At 48.5% G+C, this 17,815-nt stretch overlaps 6 protein-coding genes across 6 annotated transcripts; 4 read left to right on the top strand and 2 right to left on the bottom strand.

Moving 5' to 3' along the window:
• Positions 1–125: 125 nt before the first annotated feature.
• On the top strand, positions 126–554 carry J4E92_006837 (uncharacterized protein; the record flags this gene model as incomplete). The annotated part of the gene is made up of 2 exons (XM_051498202.1): positions 126–132; positions 367–554. The coding sequence occupies 2 exons, from the start codon at positions 126–128 to the stop codon at positions 552–554; spliced, it is 195 nt and encodes a 64-aa protein (XP_051351928.1).
• Positions 555–2,450: 1,896 nt separating this feature from the next.
• Positions 2,451–3,864, top strand: J4E92_006836 (uncharacterized protein; the record flags this gene model as incomplete). The annotated part of the gene is made up of 2 exons (XM_051498201.1): positions 2,451–3,309; positions 3,371–3,864. 2 exons carry the CDS (start codon positions 2,451–2,453, stop codon positions 3,862–3,864), a joined length of 1,353 nt encoding a protein of 450 aa, XP_051351927.1.
• A 1,226-nt stretch (positions 3,865–5,090) lies between these two features.
• On the top strand, positions 5,091–7,534 carry J4E92_006835 (uncharacterized protein; the record flags this gene model as incomplete). Its single annotated transcript, XM_051498200.1, has 2 exons — positions 5,091–5,217; positions 5,268–7,534. The coding sequence occupies 2 exons, from the start codon at positions 5,091–5,093 to the stop codon at positions 7,532–7,534; spliced, it is 2,394 nt and encodes a 797-aa protein (XP_051351926.1).
• A 490-nt stretch (positions 7,535–8,024) lies between these two features.
• J4E92_006834 (uncharacterized protein) lies at positions 8,025–9,037 on the top strand (the record flags this gene model as incomplete). Its single annotated transcript, XM_051498199.1, has 2 exons — positions 8,025–8,031; positions 8,055–9,037. 2 exons carry the CDS (start codon positions 8,025–8,027, stop codon positions 9,035–9,037), a joined length of 990 nt encoding a protein of 329 aa, XP_051351925.1.
• Positions 9,038–12,859: 3,822 nt separating this feature from the next.
• On the bottom strand, positions 12,860–13,273 carry J4E92_006833 (uncharacterized protein; the record flags this gene model as incomplete). Its single annotated transcript, XM_051498198.1, has 2 exons — positions 12,860–13,212; positions 13,267–13,273. The coding sequence occupies 2 exons, from the start codon at positions 13,271–13,273 to the stop codon at positions 12,860–12,862; spliced, it is 360 nt and encodes a 119-aa protein (XP_051351924.1).
• Positions 13,274–15,092: 1,819 nt separating this feature from the next.
• On the bottom strand, positions 15,093–16,787 carry J4E92_006832 (uncharacterized protein; the record flags this gene model as incomplete). Its single annotated transcript, XM_051498197.1, has 1 exon — positions 15,093–16,787. The coding sequence occupies one exon, from the start codon at positions 16,785–16,787 to the stop codon at positions 15,093–15,095; it is 1,695 nt and encodes a 564-aa protein (XP_051351923.1).
• Positions 16,788–17,815: the final 1,028 nt, after the last annotated feature.

The following is a 17,815-nucleotide window of genomic DNA, read 5'->3' as shown; positions in this document are numbered from 1 at the left end:
CGGCGTGTGGAAGCCCTTTGGTCCGTTCGAAAGAGCACTGGACTACTTCGGAGACGGCAGCTTCTGGATCCTCGACGCACCTGGCCATATGCCTGGTAACTTGGCTGCTGCTGCAAGGCTGCAAGATGGCGAGTGGGTAATACTTGGCAGCGATTGTGTGTTGTCCTAGGAAATTTCTATTGGCGCTCGCTAATCTTGTGCTAGGCTGTCATTCGCGGTACGTTAAATTGATTGCACCAGGCGTTTGCTGACGTGCATGGTGTATACGATCGGGCGTTTACTGACCGGTCAGGGATTTGCTGGACGGCACGCGAACAATTGCGGAGTTCCAAGGCCCAGGGGCAGTGAGCATGTCACTGCATACAGACCTTTCTTCAGCGAAAGAAACAATCGCTAAGATAGGACTGCTTGAAACCAAGTTTGGTGCTCATACAGCGCTCGCACACGATGCTAGCTGGCTGAAGAAGGGCACGGACCAGGTGCTCATGTCACTGCTGGACGACGAGATGCGAGTCGCAGCCCAGGAAAAGATACCGTATGATGAGATACCGTAGATGGAGTTTGAGACACGAACCAGATTTAGTAAACGGATGTTGGAGGCCTGATGATCAGTAAACGCGTCGGTGGGTTCGCTACGCGTTTTTTCGTGGCGCGATTGCTGTCCGCAGGTTAGACGCACGAATGTGGAATGCGTCAACGTTGTCTTGCTAGATGTCGATAAAGCAACAAGCCAGACGTGAATTGTTTTGAGGTCGCTTAGAGAAGTAAATGCAGACGTCCCTTAGATTTATCTACTTTGTTGCTGCCCTCTTAGAATAATAATATTTATTCTCTATTACTAATTAAGGTACTTAAACTAAATATAACTAATATTTACTTAATACTTATAATTAAATTCTATTTTTAGTTTTACCTTTTTAACTTTATAACTTAATTAATTTTTTATTAAATATTAATTTTATAAATAGCTTTAATAACTACTACTATTTATACTTAACTAAAACTTCTTTATAAAACTTTCTTAAAGTTCTTATTTATATTTTTTTTTTTTTTTAATATAGCTATTTTAATAGTATTTACTTAGTATTAAATATTAATACTAAGCTTAATATTTAAAATATTAAATATAAAGTATAAAACTTATATAGTATTTATACTATTTATATAAGTATAGAGTTTTTTATTTATAAAAACTCTTTAAATACTATATATACTATAGTAAAAAGCTTAATAATAGAGATTTATATTAGCTATATAAATAAGCTAAAAAACTTAAAAAGTAGCTTTATATATAGCTTTATTAATATTATTACTTATACTAGTTTTTACTAGTATAAACTTTAAAAAAAATACTAGTAAAGTAGTAGCTAAGTTAAATAATATAAAAAGTTAACTAAAAAGTAGCTTAATATACTACTTTTTATAAAGTATAAGTATTATATATATTAAAAAAAAAGTTTTAAATCTTAATAAAAAAAAAAAGTATAAAGCTAAAAATACTAGTAAAAATAGTAGTAGTAGTAAAAAAAGAAGTAGTAGTAAAAAAGCTATATAATAAATATTTTTTATATAAAAATTTATATTATTATAAAGCTTTATAATATTTAGTTACTTTATTATTATAACTAATAAGCTATAGTTATTATATTATAATTTTTATAGTTATATATAAAGTAATTATTATTACTTAATTTCTTTAAAAAAAGCTACTTTACTAAGTAATCTTTAGGTACTAAGCTATAAGGCTTAGCTTAAGCTTCTCTAAGCTAAGAATATATTATATTTACTTTTATTTTATAACTTTTTTAATACTAGTAAAGAGCTATACTAGACTTAGATACTTTCTTAATAATACTTAATAGCTTATATATTTATCTTAATGCAGACGTGTATTTTGCTGGGCGATGCTCGCGCATAGTCTATTCTAAGGTTTTGAGTTGGCTGTCTCACCCTAGCAATCACGCTAAAGACGCGCCTACCTCAACACCAACATCATGACGTCTCGCGGCGCAGGGTGCTGTAGCGCCCACACTACAGACAACGCCCCGCCAGCCTTACAAGATATACCGCAACCTAGGAGCCTAAAGCGCGTGATAGGCAATGGCAACGGAGGAGATGAAAGAGATGTTCAATAGAGGATACGTGGTGACGGCAGTGGCCATGGCTCAAGCAAGCAACGCCATCTTGTCACACCCTGAAGTCCATCTCCAACATCGCAAGCCTCTGACGATACGGGATCGATGCTTCCACGGTCGCAATTTACAAACATGCGCCTTTCCAACACACGCTAAAGATATCCCACCACCAAGCGCCACAGGATCGCTTAGTGCTGATTTACTCCACTCAAGCGCCAAGATGCCACGATCGGGGGGCCTGGATCAGCACAACCTCATATACCTAGGTACTTCCATCCTCCACACCTAGCAGACCTTACACTTTAGCTCTTCACAATGGCTCTTCGTGACCTACCATGGGTGACGATACTCTTCTCTGGCATCATTGCGGCGCTCGCATATGGCGTAATGAGACTGATCCAAGTTCGGCGTTTCTACAAAGATGTCGTACGTGGGCAGAACCCGGCACCGGCTATAAGCAAGACAGTACTGACAGTAGATCAGCCCAAACCGCCTCATAGCTTCTTCTTCGGCCATTTGAAACTGCTCGGCGAGACCTTCAAATCACTACCCAGTGATGTACATTACCAGGCAGCGGTGGTTACGATCGCCAGGAAGTACAACATGCCAGGTGTCTTCTACCTCGATTTGTGGCCTGCCTCATTTCAGCAAGTTGTGGTGACAGATCCGGATGTTGCACTTGACATGACAGTCATCCGGAATCACCCCAAACATGAAATGGAGGCAACTATGGTCGACCCCTTGATTGGAAGCGGCAACATCGTCACAACGAACGGCCCACAATGGAAGTATCTCCATAAGATGTTGAGTCCTGCTTTCGCCACTTCGCACATCACCAACATGAGGCCGATGGTTGCTGACGAGGTTATGAAATTTCGGTCGAAACTTTCCGAGAAAGCTGAATTGGGTGAGGTTTTCAGGTTGGAGGACCATACTCTGTGCATGACGTTTGATGTCATATCGACTATGACCTTTGGTCGATCTCTTGACGCGCAGACCAAAGGTAGCCCTGCTCTGCAGCACTTTGAAAAGATGTGCCGTGCTTTTATGATCACGCGAGAGTCTCATAATTACATCCGCAACTTCTTCGTCAACCGGACGGTTTTCGCCGAACGCGCAAAGTTTGATGCTATTGTGGAAGGGCTCATCAAAGAGAGATTCGAGATAGTCAAACGTAAGAAGCCCAATGAAGTCCCTGCATACTTGAACTTCGTGCGGCTAACACATAGCTGCAGGCGACAAGCTCGATCTCTCGGAGAAGCGAGGACTAGGGATCATGGACCTCATCTTGCGAGACTATATTGCAGAGCGACAGGGTGACGTAAAGGAGCTCGACCCCCAATTCACCAAAGATGCTCTCACACAAGTAAAGACTCTTTTGATCGCTGGACTTGGAACTACGTCGGATACCATCTGTTTCGGAGCTATGCTGCTTAGCGTTCACCCTGAAGTGGTACAAAGGATGCGCGAAGAGCACGACCGTGTTTTCACCCCTGGTATCGAAGCGACGTACGAGATGCTGAAGAGGGAGCCGTATAAGCTGAATGAGCTTACCTATACGAACAACGTCATCAAGGAAGTCCTGAGGTTCTATCCGATAGGAAATACCGCACGCAAGGGCATCGATACTCTGACGTATCAGGGTCGCGAATGGCCGACCAAAGATCGCATGATCTGCCCCGTCCAACTGGCTATGCATATGGATCCAGCGATATTCCCAGGCAAGTGACATCTATCGATCCTTCTTTGTGACACACATCCGGTTGCTAATGCTTCGTCCAGATCCGCTCAAGTTCGATCCAGACCGGTTTACACGAGAAGACCATCCGCGGCACGCCTGGCGTCCATTCGAGAGAGGACCGCGTGCGTGTCTGGGCCAACCGCTGGCTATGGACGAGTTCGTGATCGTATTCCTGCTGACAATACGCGATTTCGACTTTACTTGCGCGGATCTGAAACCCAACAAGACGCCTCGAGCAGAGTGGAATAATCTGGATCTGACATTCGGTGATCGCGCCTACCAGGAATTTGTTTTCGAGGCCAAACCACGAGACGGCATGCCGATGACCGTTAAGAAGCCCAACTGGCCACAGTAAGCGCGGCAACGGCTGCCAATTCGGGTCAATAGACGACATCAGTGGCGGTCGCTAGTATGGACCATCCCAGGGCTCCTGCTCCGCAACGCATGTGTGTATGTATTGACTCGGAAGGGGCGGATGGCGGATTGGGGTCGACGTGTCATGGGAAATTAGGAAATGTGCCATGGCTGTCATACGGTCAAGTCTTATTGCCTGATGCACGTCGACAAACTGCCGCGCGACACTGGCGGAACCTGGGGTAGGTAACTTCCAAGGTTGGAAGCATGGCTGTTGAGGCATAAGCAAATACCATCAAGGTTCCATCCCGTCTTCCGTCAGCCCACATTGGCGCATCCTTTGCGGAAGCTCGGCTGATGCTTATGCGAGACCATCCTGCAATTCCAGTATTTCACCGACGTCTTGTGCGTGTAGCTGCCGTGCCTTGAACTTACCGCTTCTCGGGTGTGGTGCTTACAGTCGTAGATTTACATTCAGCCTGAATGCATAGCCAGGCGCAGCCAATCGGAGGGCGGGGAGATCCACTTAGCACGAACCCCTCACAGATTTTGCAAGTACCATGGGGCTCCGCATGCGGCTCGGGTACATTCTTGGCTGCCGTATGCCTCTGGGCCAAGCATCGGGAGTGGCTTCGGACACAAGACTGGCTCGGCGCTCGGAAATAAGTGGACTTGCGACCGCTGCTCAACCGCGTGGCCGACGAGACCATGACGTACAGGAATCGTGGGCCATGGTGTTTACCAACCGCGTGCTGACGCAGGGTCGGTGACTACGGCTATTTACTGTGCTATAAGACATGGAGTGAGGACGACGACGAGCTGCATCCGGACCATCCGAACCAAACCAGACAACCGGCGTCATGTTTACCTCGACGCGTGCGCTGCAAGTGTTGGCCTTCGCTGCCACAGGAGCGTATGCTCAATACGTGTTCCCGGACTGCAGCAGTGGACGTTTGAGCAATGAGACCATCTGCGATCCTTCGGCGTGTGCGTTCATCTCCACTACACAACATTTCGTCCATACTAACGCTTTCCAGCTCCGCTAGCTCGTGCGAGAAACCTCGTGTCTCTCTACACTCTCGAGGAGAAGATCAATGCTACGAGCAGTGGCTCGCCAGGCGTTGCTCGTCTCGGCATACCACCTTACCAGTGGTGGAACGAGGGTCTTCACGGCATTGCTGGCCCTTACACCAACTTCAGCGATGAGGGAGAGTTTAGCTACTCCACCTCGTTCCCCCAGCCCATCTTGATGGGTGCGGCTTTCGACGATGAACTCATCACCGAAGTTGCAAAGGTCATCTCCACCGAAGCGCGTGCTTTCAACAACGCGAACAGGACTGGTCTTGACTTCTGGACACCAAACATCAACCCGTTCCGTGACCCTCGCTGGGGACGCGGACAGGAGACACCCGGTGAAGACTCCTACCATCTGTCTTCTTACGTCCAGGCCTTGATCCACGGTCTCCAGGGTGACGCGTCTGACCCGTACAAGCGTGTTGTCGCAACTTGCAAGCACTTCGCAGGTTATGACGTTGAGGACTGGAACGGAAACCTTCGCTACCAGAACGACGTGGAGATCTCTCAGCAGGATATGGTTGAGTACTATCTCGTTCCATTCCAGGCCTGTGTCCAAGCGAACGTCGGTGCTTTTATGTGCAGCTACAATGCGGTTAATGGTGCCCCACCATGTGCCGATCCTTACCTGCTGCAGACCATTCTGCGCGAGCACTGGGGCTGGACGAACGAAGAGCAATGGGTCACATCCGACTGTGATGCTGTTCAGAACGTCTACCTCCCGCACCAGTGGTCATCATCTCGCGGAGGTGCTGCCTACGACTCACTGAAGGCCGGTACCGATCTTACGTGCGGTACTTACATGCAGGAGCACCTCCCCGCTGCTGTCCAGCAAGGTATTTTTGATGAAGCTGTCCTTGACCAGGCTCTTGTCCGCCAGTACTCCTCGCTCGTCCGTCTCGGCTACTTCGACTCTGCCGATAACCAGCCATACCGCCAGCTCGGTTTCGACGCAGTCGCCACCAATGCTTCGCAAGCACTTGCACGTAGGGCCGCTGCCGAGGGTATCGTTCTGCTGAAGAACGATGGTACACTGCCACTCTCTGTCGATTCATCGATGTCAATCGGACTTTTCGGTGACTGGGCAAACGCAACCGACCAGCTCCTTGGTAACTACGCCGGTGTTGCTACATACCTTCACTCTCCTCTGTATGCTCTCGAGCAGCTCAATGTTACTATCAACTATGCTGGCGGAAATCCCGGTGGCCAGGGCGACCCAACGACCAACCGTTGGTCCAACCTCTATGGCGCGTACTCTACCAGCGACGTCCTAATGTACGTCGGAGGTATCGACAACAGCGTTGAGGCGGAAGATGACGACCGTACTTACCTCACATGGACTGGAGCTCAGCTCGATGTTATCAGCCTGCTCGCCGACACCGGAAAGCCAGTCATCGTTGTGGTCACTGGAGGTGGACAGATTGACAACACTCCTCTTGTCAACAACCCCAACATCTCTGCCATTCTCTGGGCCGGATACCCTGGTCAGGACGGAGGTTCCGCCATCATCGACATTGTTACCGGAAAGACTGCCCCCGCTGGACGTCTACCTACAACCCAGTACCCCTCCAACTACATTGCCCAGGTCTCCATGATGGACATGAACATGCGCCCTGGTGAGAACAACCCTGGTCGCACCTACAAGTGGTACAACGGTTCCGCCGTCTACGAGTTCGGTCACGGTCTGCACTACACCAACTTCTCCGCTGAGGTCACGAGCGAGCTTCAACAGAGCTACGCCATCTCTGCCCTCACGCAGAACTGCAACAGCACTGGAGGTTTCCTCGAGCGTTGCCCCTTCGTATCTGTCGATGTCGAGGTCTCCAACGACGGCGATGTTAGCTCTGACTACGTTACTCTTGGCTATATTGCTGGAGAGTTCGGTCCTGCGCCCCACCCCAAAAAGTCGCTCGTCTCTTACAAGCGCCTTCACAACATTGCTGGAGGCTCATCTGCCACTGCTACTCTCAACCTCACTCTTGCGTCTCTTGCCAGGGTTGACGAGATGGGCAACAAGGTCCTGTACCCCGGTGACTACACCATGATGATCGACAACCACCCGCTTGCGAGCGTCAACTTTACCTTGACTGGAGAGCATGCGATGCTAGACATGTGGCCTCAGCGTCCTAACCAGACTGCTCAGGGCGTCGAGTACGTTGGTGACTACTGGTACGGAGGTTATGGTAGCGACTATGGTGCTGAGCCTGCGGAGTTCCAGAGCACCATGTAAATGAGCTCTTGTATACCTATATATATGGAATGTGTATAGCAATCGACCAAATGACTGTCATATATACTGAAAGACTTGCAACATCTGAATCCAGTCTTGTCTTCATCCTCACCTTCACCGTCGAGCCTGCGCTCGGACCATTGATTCTGTTTGCTACAACGACTAGCTCTTTCCACCTTTTGCCATCCGCACCTTCCTACACATTTACCCAACCTCATTCGTGGACGACCAATCGACACAGCGATGACGCTTTGCGACGAGTGCGACAACGAGGGCGCACTACGTTGCGTTGGTTGCGGCTCCAGCTGGTACTGCTCGAAAGAGTGCCAGAAGAAAGCGTGGCCTCTTCACAAGATTCTCTGCAGGTCCACCAAGGACTTCCAAGACCGCCCCGAAGCCGAAGGACCTGGTGAGAAATACACTCGCGCTATCTACTTCCATCCCGATGAAGGCGCACCGCGATTCGTGTGGCTCAAGACCGTGACCAAAGATGGAGAGTACGGACACCCTTGTCTCGCAGCTTGCCCCGGTGTGCTGGCCGCCAACAACGAGAAGGAAACAGAGTCTGGAGAGGACATTGGTATGACAGATATGAAGATCCGCCATAATCACGCCCTCGCCCGTCGTCTCCCGTACAACTTGGTCTTGTCCTACCGCGAGAACTTTCTCCACGATGGATCGACACACAACATGGCCATCGACAAGATCATCGACTCCAATTCTCCTCACCTACACGCCTGGCGGGGTCCGATGATTGCGTATGGGACTGATGCCTTCGATGACGTTCCTTTCAGTCAAGATCCGTCTTACAGCCAAGATCTCGGTCCTTCCGACCTTCGTATTATCGCGCACAAGCTCAACACTTACTACTTCAAGTACGCAATTGGTTCGACGATTGAGGACATCAAGGAAGAGTTGAGTAGTGTAGTCGGCGTACGCATCAACTGCGATGGCGATGTCGAAGTTGAAGGTCGCCCTCGCTACGAGCCTATGGAACTTCCGGCCTACCGTTCGTTCTTCCACGCAGCCACCGATGTCTCAGAGCACATTGAGCTACCCATCGTTGTCCAGCGCCTCCCCGGAAGCATTCGCAAGTGGGGAACTAGGGCGAACACCAGTTCTTCTCCCTATACCAACACTGGAGCTACATTCCTCAACATTGGCTGCAAACCCGAGCGTAAAGAATGGGGTCTCAACTTCGGTCTCGCACCACTGGAATGGCAGGACTCTGTTTGCAGTGTCGTCGTAATGCGCAAAGACAGGAAAGCACTGCTGCCGGGACATGTCGACGCGCTTGTCAAATACCATCAGGAGCATCTCATGGGGTTCTTCCAGCATGAGTCCGAGACTACGTATGGAGGTACGGAGGATGAGGTGCAGCGGGGCAAGGCGCGAGTTATGGAGGAGATCACCAAGGAAAAGTTTGAGGAGTATTACGAGGCTTGGAAGCCGTGGCAGGCGGACGAGGTGATATTGCAGCAGGTCTCGCCCTACGACTTGTAGTGCTGCTGCGAGCTCAGTACCGGGTCGGCCTTGACTTTGTTCCTTCGTCCCGCAAGACTCAACGTCGCGCGAGCGAACTTTGAACTTTTTCGATTCGTAAGGACCTGAAGTAGAAGACGCGCCTAAATCGCATGGATATTGGCAATGGTTTCAAGAAGGGTCCTGACCTAACTAGTCATTAGCAAAGCTCGAACCATATAGCATGAATCCATCCAGATCACACTCTCGATTCGTAGATTTGGTGATGTAGTATCTTCCTTCATTATTGTCTAATATATCCTGTTCCCAACCAGCCTACAACTTGCTCTTAAACCCGCCTACATCCTTAACAATCATAACCGACATCGGCTCCCTAAGTAGGTCCTCCCCGTTGACCGCCGCTTGTAGCTTCTTCAATCCCGCGCTCTTGGCGTGGAACATCAGAGCATCTTTGTCCGCATATCTGATGGTTGTCAGTTTTGAATTTACCCCAGACATTGCGGCGTGACTTACGTTTCGAAGATGACAAAGCTCGGCGCGTCGCCCTTGGTTTCGCGCTGTAGGTGATACCGGGTCGTGCCGGGTTCAGTGGCTTTTACTTCTTGGGCTGCGATGTTGAGCAGTTCCTCTACCTGAGGATCATTAGTTATTTGCAGATGATGAGATACCAATTTCACGCGTACCCTGTCTTGGTTGCCAGGCTTGGGCTTGAGGATGGCGATGATTTCGTAGCCTCTGGACATGATGACGTAATGTTCGACGCGCAATTGTTGGCTTGGAGGAATGCAAATGTCTGAGCGCGCAAAAGAGCTATAGTATGCAGGAGTATTAAGAGATACGGGATATTCAGATGACGCAGCCAAGCCACAGGTCGCATCGTTGAGCTCGTCGCCGTCAGCTTACTTTCTCCGCTTTCTCAAAGTAGCGCCGAACCGAAAGATGCCGAGGCACGATTCAGGAGGCATCCACGCGTCGCAGCACATACTGCGCGTTAACTTTACTACCCGTCACATCACGGTCGCAATGTATAGCGGTTTTGTGACGAGAGTTGCCGCTTGGCAATACGGCTGCATACTCCACACGCGCCTCTGCCGATGCAGTTCGCTTGCAAGCATCGAGGGGTCACGAGGTGCGGGGCAGACGCGCACCCAGTCCGTGCCGCATCATTCACTCTAATACCTAGGTACTTATGATTCTAGTCATCACCATTTTCAGATACATTGACAATCATATTATCCTTGTATACGTCAGCATAGTATTCAGATAAGCTCTGGGAACTTGTACGTGCTTTCATATGGCAACGCTTAGCGCGATCTATTCTTCCAAGGTTGTTGTCGGTGCCAGGGTCTTGTTCTGCGAATTACATCCGATTGACCAAGGTCACCAGGAGCAATAACAGTTCGATAGATGGATCAGTCTGAAACACCGAAACCGACAATAGACATGAGCATGACAGATTTATCACTTGAATCGTTGTCGTCCGAGAAAGAGAGACTTTTAGCAAGGCTCGATCAGCTCGCAGACGAAATGTCCAAGGAACGGGCCGCACAGCTTGAAGATCCCCAAGCCGAAAGGGCCGAGTCTGGAGATGAAATTGTAGTGACAACGTCAGTCGGTGAAGGTCATGTTGACGTTTGTCCGGCTGCTGGACGGCGGTCGGACTTCACCATGAGCTGGGATGCGTGGGGGGTGTGCGTTCGATCGGGCTGTCCAGCATGTATCCTACGCCGCAAGATCGTACTGGACTCTGGGTACACAATGTCTCAAGACTCTCAGGACTTGCCCGCCCTCGTTCTTTATGATCACGACCTTCTATTCGACAGCTTTGAGTTTGATAAGAAGCTTTTCGAATGGGTCGTCGAAAAAAGCGACCTGGTCGAGGAGTCTGAGATATATGACAGACAAGTGAAGTTCGGTGGCACGGGGACTTACGGGCCAGATGTTGGGCGAATGCTACAACCATGTGATCCGAGTTTCGGGGCGAATCTACCCATGGCATTAGACTGGATCAACAAATGCGACAATGAGCATGCTTGCAGAACCGATAAGCTCCCACCTTTGCCGAAGAGGCTACTGGATCTCCGCGATGGAAGAGTACGGCTTGCTCGAACAGAGGGGAAGCGTGGACACTACGCTTGTCTCAGTCACCGATGGGGCTCAACCCTGATGTTACAGACAAACGCGGTAACAATGAAGAAGTTTGAACAGGATATTCCGTGGCTAACCATACCACAAACTTTCCAAGACGCGATTACATTTACACGTGGGCTTGGACTCGATTACCTATGGATCGATTGCGTGTGTATAATCCAAGACGATGCAGTGGACTGGCAGAAGCAATCCGGTGCGATGGCTGAGATCTACAGCAACTCCTATGTTACCTTGGCAGCAGCTGTGGCTGAGGACTCTAACTCTAGACTCCTGTCTCACGGCGATCGGAGGTGTAATTTTGAGAAAATGCCTGTCGAACTTACGGTAAATGGAGTCGAAATTCCTGTATTTGGCAGACAAGCTTTAGAGCACGGTTCTTTTCCGTTGCTAAAGCGCGGCTGGGTTCATCAGGAACGCCTTCTTTCGCCTCGCATCATCTACTTTACCAGCGAGGAGCTGCTTTGGGAGTGCGTCGAGAAAAGAGATTGCGAATGTGAAGGCCATCATGGTTGGGATCCCCGAGCTAAGATACCTAGAGAGTCCGCAGCCGATGGACCCAACGATGAGGCCAGCGATGAGGCCAGCGATGAGACCAGCATTGGTTCCAGCGATCCCTTCTCTGACATGATGGACCCCAAAGACCCCCACGAGATGTGGCGTGTTATCGTGACCGACTACTCCACACTGGACCTTACCTTCCCAAAAGACTGCTTACCAGCCTTGTCTGGAATCGCTCAAGTTTTCGGCAAAACAATGGATGACGATTATGTAGCCGGCTTGTGGAAGAAATTCCTCATATCAGATCTGCTCTGGTTCAGGAGTCTAGAAGAAGCAGAAATGATCGCAGAACACTGGAGAGCGCCATCCTGGTCATGGGCGTCTACACAATCGGTAGACGAGGTTCAATTTCATGAGGTCGAATGGCCGCTTGCAGAGCTTGTCGAAGCGGTTGTCGAACCAGCGGGCAGGGACCCTTACGGGGAGCTGACCTCTGCATATATCCGGATCAAAGCGAAAGGAGTTCGCGCAAACATCCAGCGTGACCCAACCTCGCCGACAGGATATACTGTAACTTTCCGTGCGGGTGACGACGCCCCCCTTCGCTTGAATCATCATGTTTGTCCACTGTTCAGCTTACGAACAACCAAGATCAAAGCGGAGGCTCTACAGCAAGTTATCATTGTCCCAATTGGAAGGAAGATCACATCCTATGGAGTAGCGATGCATTCAATACCTGAACATGGACTCAAGATTACATATACATATCCAGATGAGGCGCTATCATGTCTCCTAATTTCCAAGGACAAGACCGCTGGAGAGCGATGGCAGCGGATTGGGCTACTGCACCTTGGAAAATTTCCATTCCGGAACAAGGAGGATTGTACCGCTACTGAGGTATACATGCCGCGCGTATATTTAAAGCTGAAGAGGCAGTATGGCTTGTCAGACAAGGAGATTCAGTCGAGATACGAAGAAGGATTTGAAGCTCAAGAGGCCATTTTTCGAGCTTTCGATGACGAGCCTATGCAAGAATACACCCTTTGGTAGCTATCCACCTTCGCAGTCGTCACCGAGTTTTACCCTAGCTCCATGAACATTATGCTTTACCAAGAAGAGCGTGACTTTGGGCCTCGCAAGATGTTCCATCATAGATATGGGCAGGGCCTTCTCCATCATATCAATCCAGCGTTTTCATGCGTCGTCACCACTGCCAGTGCTTTCCGGCTCGATGACTGCTCTAGCCCCAAGATCATACCTATCACCTTCGCGCAGAAAGTAAAACCTCGCATTGGACGGCGGCAGGGGCCTCTCCCAGCTTCCTTCTCTCGACCAGAAACCACCATCGTATACCAACGCATACGTGCTGCCGATGACTTCCATCTCGTTTTTGTTGACCACCAGCGCGGTGTCTTCGTCGATTGCCAATCCTAGCAGCTTCGGGTAGGCGTTCAGGATCTCGAACATGTCGAAGTGCCTGTTGCGTACAAGGACGTGCTGATCGATGGCCGAGTTCTTCAAATATCCAAAGCCGACAGTATGATCGCCTGCAGAACTCATTAGCCTTTTTCTCTCTGGTGACGTGCATCAGAGAGGCTCACCTATCATAATGGTGTTGTTCGCGGTGTCACCACGAGCAAGGAAACTGCCAATGATACTCGCGCCAGCACTAGATCCAGAAATAACACCTCCGGCATCGAGAACATCCTGAAAAGCTGCTTCGGTTTTGGTGCCAGCGTAGGCATCCACGAGCCTCCATTGTCTGCCTCCACCGAAGAAGACGCCCTTCGCACCCAATAATGGAGCAATGAACTCATCGGTATCGGCAACCGCGGGATCATATGTATGCAATACCGTCACGTTGGTGGCACCATATTTGCGGAACGCTACTGCGGTCGTAAAGTTCTGATCGTATGTGTCCTCGCCGCCTGCCGTGGGAACCACAACAATCGATGCATCGGGGCCGCCAGCAAGGGCAATGATGCGCTGGTAAATGCTCTCGCTCTGCAAATTCCCTCCAACGATTACGAGATGGCCGTTTTCTGGACCGACATAGGTTGTGTTGGTGTCATTCGTTCCGTAGATGGGAGTCGCGATGGCCGTAACCGCAAGAGCAGCGGTATAGAAGAAAGTGGTAAGCCGCATAATGAAAACGTTGATACCCGACGGAATAGATAGTACTTAATGCGACCTCTTTCTTATCCCTTCTATATTTAATAGGCAGATTTAGTTATTATGTATCTTGTGTGTATTATAAGAGTTATAAGTAGCTTATTATTAATAAGTTATTATAGTACTATAAAATAGAATAGAACTAAATTTTAAGATTTTTACATATACTATATAAGTTAAAGAAAAGTATAGAAGCTTTATCTTTATAACTCTTTTTCTTCTCTTATATATAATATAATAGTATATCTTACTCTCTAGTTTATTACTTTTCTTATTTAGAATCTAAATAACTTAACTACAGCTATAATTACTTTTACTATCTTATTTAATATTATTACTACTACTTTTTTAGCTAAAAATACTACTTTTAAGTAATTAGCTATCTTATAAGCTCTTTAGTATCTTTTCTACTAAAAGTTATACGTAAAGCTTTTACGTAACTTAAAGATATATACCTACTATATAAATACTTAATAAGGTAAGTACTTACTATATTTTATATAAGTTCTACTAATATCTTAGAACTTATACTAGTAGCCTAAGCCTTTATCTAAAATAAGTAAGTAATAGTATATAAGCTACTAATAAAGATAATACTTTTTATATACTAGCCTACTCTAAAGAAGTAGTAGTTTATATATTAGGTATCTTTTACTAGTAACGTTAAACGCTAAAGAAGAATAAACTATATACTTACTCTATATAACGTATAAGTGCTAATATAAATAAATATATAAGGCTTAAAAAATAGTACTAAAAATATAATATTAGATAGACAATAGATAATAAAATATATAAATATTTATATTGTAGATAAAGCGTTTAGAGCGTGTGTAACGTGTATGCACTTAATGCGAAAGCCTACTACATATACCGTACACTGTCAGTGACGGCATCTTATCACATAGTTGATGCTGGGCATCGCATCATCGTGGGTCTTGATCTAATTGGGCGGAGATCGACAGCACCTGCCTGAAAGGTATTAAAACCTCAAGGGCAACCCCACTCACCCATTTCCCGGAGCATTGGCACGGAGATGCGCGGCGCAAGATGGAAACGTTTCGCACGGAATTGGTGATTTAAAGATGGAACTTAGGTACGATCTGGTGAGAAGAGTGAAAACACGCGGGGCGCTAAGCGAGGTGATGATGTCACGCGTTCGGTATCTTCGATTCCTGGATATGATAGATTACTGCTACCATTTCTTTTAAGACAATCCATCGCCTATCCTCAGTTAGAAGAGATTGGCATCCTTTCACCATTCGGCGTAGCTGGGCTTACGAGGCCAAATCATGAGTGCTAAGCTGTCCCACATTTTGCCAAGTGATATACAGCCTTCTTGGTGAAGAAACTCTTCCCGATGTCGCAACCTTTGTTCATATCTCTTCGCTTTCTTCGATATCGATTCTTGATTTTTGAACACCTGAGACTGGTCTGGTAACATTCTGATGACATCATCCGCGTGGTAGACGAGCTCCACTGGATGACCCTTGCCGTTGATGTAGACAGCCGGACAGCGCCTATGGCTTCTGTAGTCCTCGTCCTCGAAGACTTGAGACAGAACGATGAATACATTCAGTCTCAGCTGTTTGAGTGTGAATGAGGACTGGGTGTAGCTGCTGACACCGTCGCGTGATGAGCGCAACCGAACAGTTATGACCATGGAAGGGCGCGATTGATACGTGGCTCGAAGCAGCTCGATTATGTTGATGCGAACATCATCCATATCTTGATCCTCTGGCCGAACACTAATTTCAAGCAAGAGCTGGAAGTTTCTCGCCAAGAGGTCGACGTCGCTGGCGAAACCGTGTGGCCAGAGTTGGGCTTCATTCTCTGAGTCGGCTCTTACCATACGCAATCTCTCTATATATGAGAATCCGCCAAAATTGGGTCGGAGACCTTCTGAAGCGAGCATGAAGACGAACGAAGTGGTTCTATACGCATGGTATAGGGCGTCTGACCGTATCTTGCGATTGACACGGAACACAGGGGACTTCCACGGCGGCAGTATCGTAGAGAGCGGGCTAGCGAAGAGCTTTACGGTAGGCTGGACTGCATATGCAATGATAGCATGATAAACGGATGCAGGTAAAGCTGAGAGCTCCGGTTTCCGCGGAATTTGGCTCATAGTGACTACCTTCCCTTCATCTGAGCATGAGAAAGTAGATTGCACGTTCGCTTCGGGGGTAGTGCTTGCGAAGGTAACTGTGCCCATGGTCCCTTCAACCCTCAAGATCACCGATGCAAGTAGATTTGAATACCGTCTGAGGTTTAGCTGGTCTTCCTGAGCGATGGATCTGAAAGCGTTGTTGAATATGGCGGGCGCATCGTTATAACTTGGAGTCTCGATCGAGACTTGCAGCATTGCTCCAGACTCGGTCCAAAGCAATCGTAACAACGGCAGCAAGTCGAGAGCGACTACCCAAGTGGGGCCGTGATCTTCCTCCAGCTCGGAAGACAAAGCGGTGTAATCGATGGTGACATGTCTCAGGAATTGCGCCCGAGGACCGAGTTGTTCGGACCATCTCTTGAAATAAGCCTGTTCATACCAGGATGACACGAAGAAGTGGTTCCGTTGATATAGAACGCTGGCAGCTTCCCAGTAGACTTGGCGACAGCTGAAAAGTAGCCCAAAATCCAGCGCCGCTTCTGATTCGACACCTCCCCAACGTGCGCCCGTGTCCCATACGAAGAGTTGTTCATTCAAGACGTACAGTAGGTCGTATATCTGATTTCGGATCTCTGAGGGGAGCGAGATGAAAGAATGTGCGCTTGCGTCCGCCGGCAATGAGTACGTCTCTAGGATTGCCCTAACCCTGTCTTTCTTGTTGGATATTGCGGTGGTTGATTGCCTGGCTCTGTCATGTGCTGACAAGAGACTTGATATGGCCGTCTGCTGTTGAAGGCCAAAATTTTCGTTGGGATCGTTCGAGCCGAGACGTGTCTCCATGGCAGAAATGATGATGTGTAAGAAACAGTCGAGTGTAAAGTGCAGAGGAAAGAACGAAGAGTAGAAGACAAACAGTAGTAATCCACCGCAGATATAGGAAGTAGAAGTCACGCGCTTTGCGCCTTTACCTACACAGGCGGCCACTTACCGCATGCGGCCTCGTACGCAACTTCGCCGCTCTCACCTCGGAAAGTGGGTCCTCGTCAAGGCGCCCAATTACTTACCACGCAGCTCTCAGACCTTCACCCCATAGCGCGATCCTCAAATCATCCCACACCCTGATCAAGCTACCCGGAACTCGATTTTCGTCATCAGTCATCTCCTTACCCTCCCAAGTCTTTCCGCCCACAGGCACTAAATGCTTGAGCCACCTAGCGTAATGCTTACCGCGCTCCTCTGCTTTTGTTGGGTTGCTCATATCGTGGGTGGCGCCGTGAAACCTCGGCCCTCGGGGCTTGTTTGGATACGTGATCTCTACGGCGATACCAAAGCCGTTGATGTAGACGTTTGGGCATGTCCATCTGAACCTGCCGGGCTGGGCTTGCAGTACGTGAGATAGGATAACGAAAGTGTTAAGCTGTACATGGCGGAGGGTGAAGGCGCTTTCGTAGTGCGCCGTGTGACCATCTTTCCCAGGGCAAGTAAGTACGCATTTGATGGTGGCAGTAAAAGGTTCGTCCCATGTTGTCGTTTTAAGTAAGTCGATGATACTGACCCGTAAGCTCTCTAATGACGTTCTCTCGCAGAGATCGAATCGAAACTCAAATTGGACAGCCTTCATCCACCGCAGAATTGTTCGTGCGTCTTTTGTAGCCGTTGTCTGAGCCGCCTTCGCCTGATTGTCATTACGTCGTTGCCTAGCTTCGCGAGCCAGGCGCCAAGACATCATCTTTCTATCGATCACTCTTTCGAAAAACGTCACCGACAAAAGTTTGCGTTGTTCGGCGGCTGCTCTGGCGGTCGCCCTAGCTAATCTTTTGCCAGGTCTCCGTTTTGCTTCTTCTTTGACTCTGTGAACCGCCTCTGGG

Source organism: Alternaria infectoria (assembly GCF_024043175.1).
Source record: "Alternaria infectoria strain BMP 0036 chromosome Unknown scaffold_10, whole genome shotgun sequence".
In the NCBI taxonomy this organism is placed as follows: Eukaryota; Fungi; Ascomycota; class Dothideomycetes; order Pleosporales; family Pleosporaceae; genus Alternaria; species Alternaria infectoria.
Note: the sequence above shows the minus strand (reverse complement) of the source record. Positions and strands in the feature narration are given on the sequence as shown.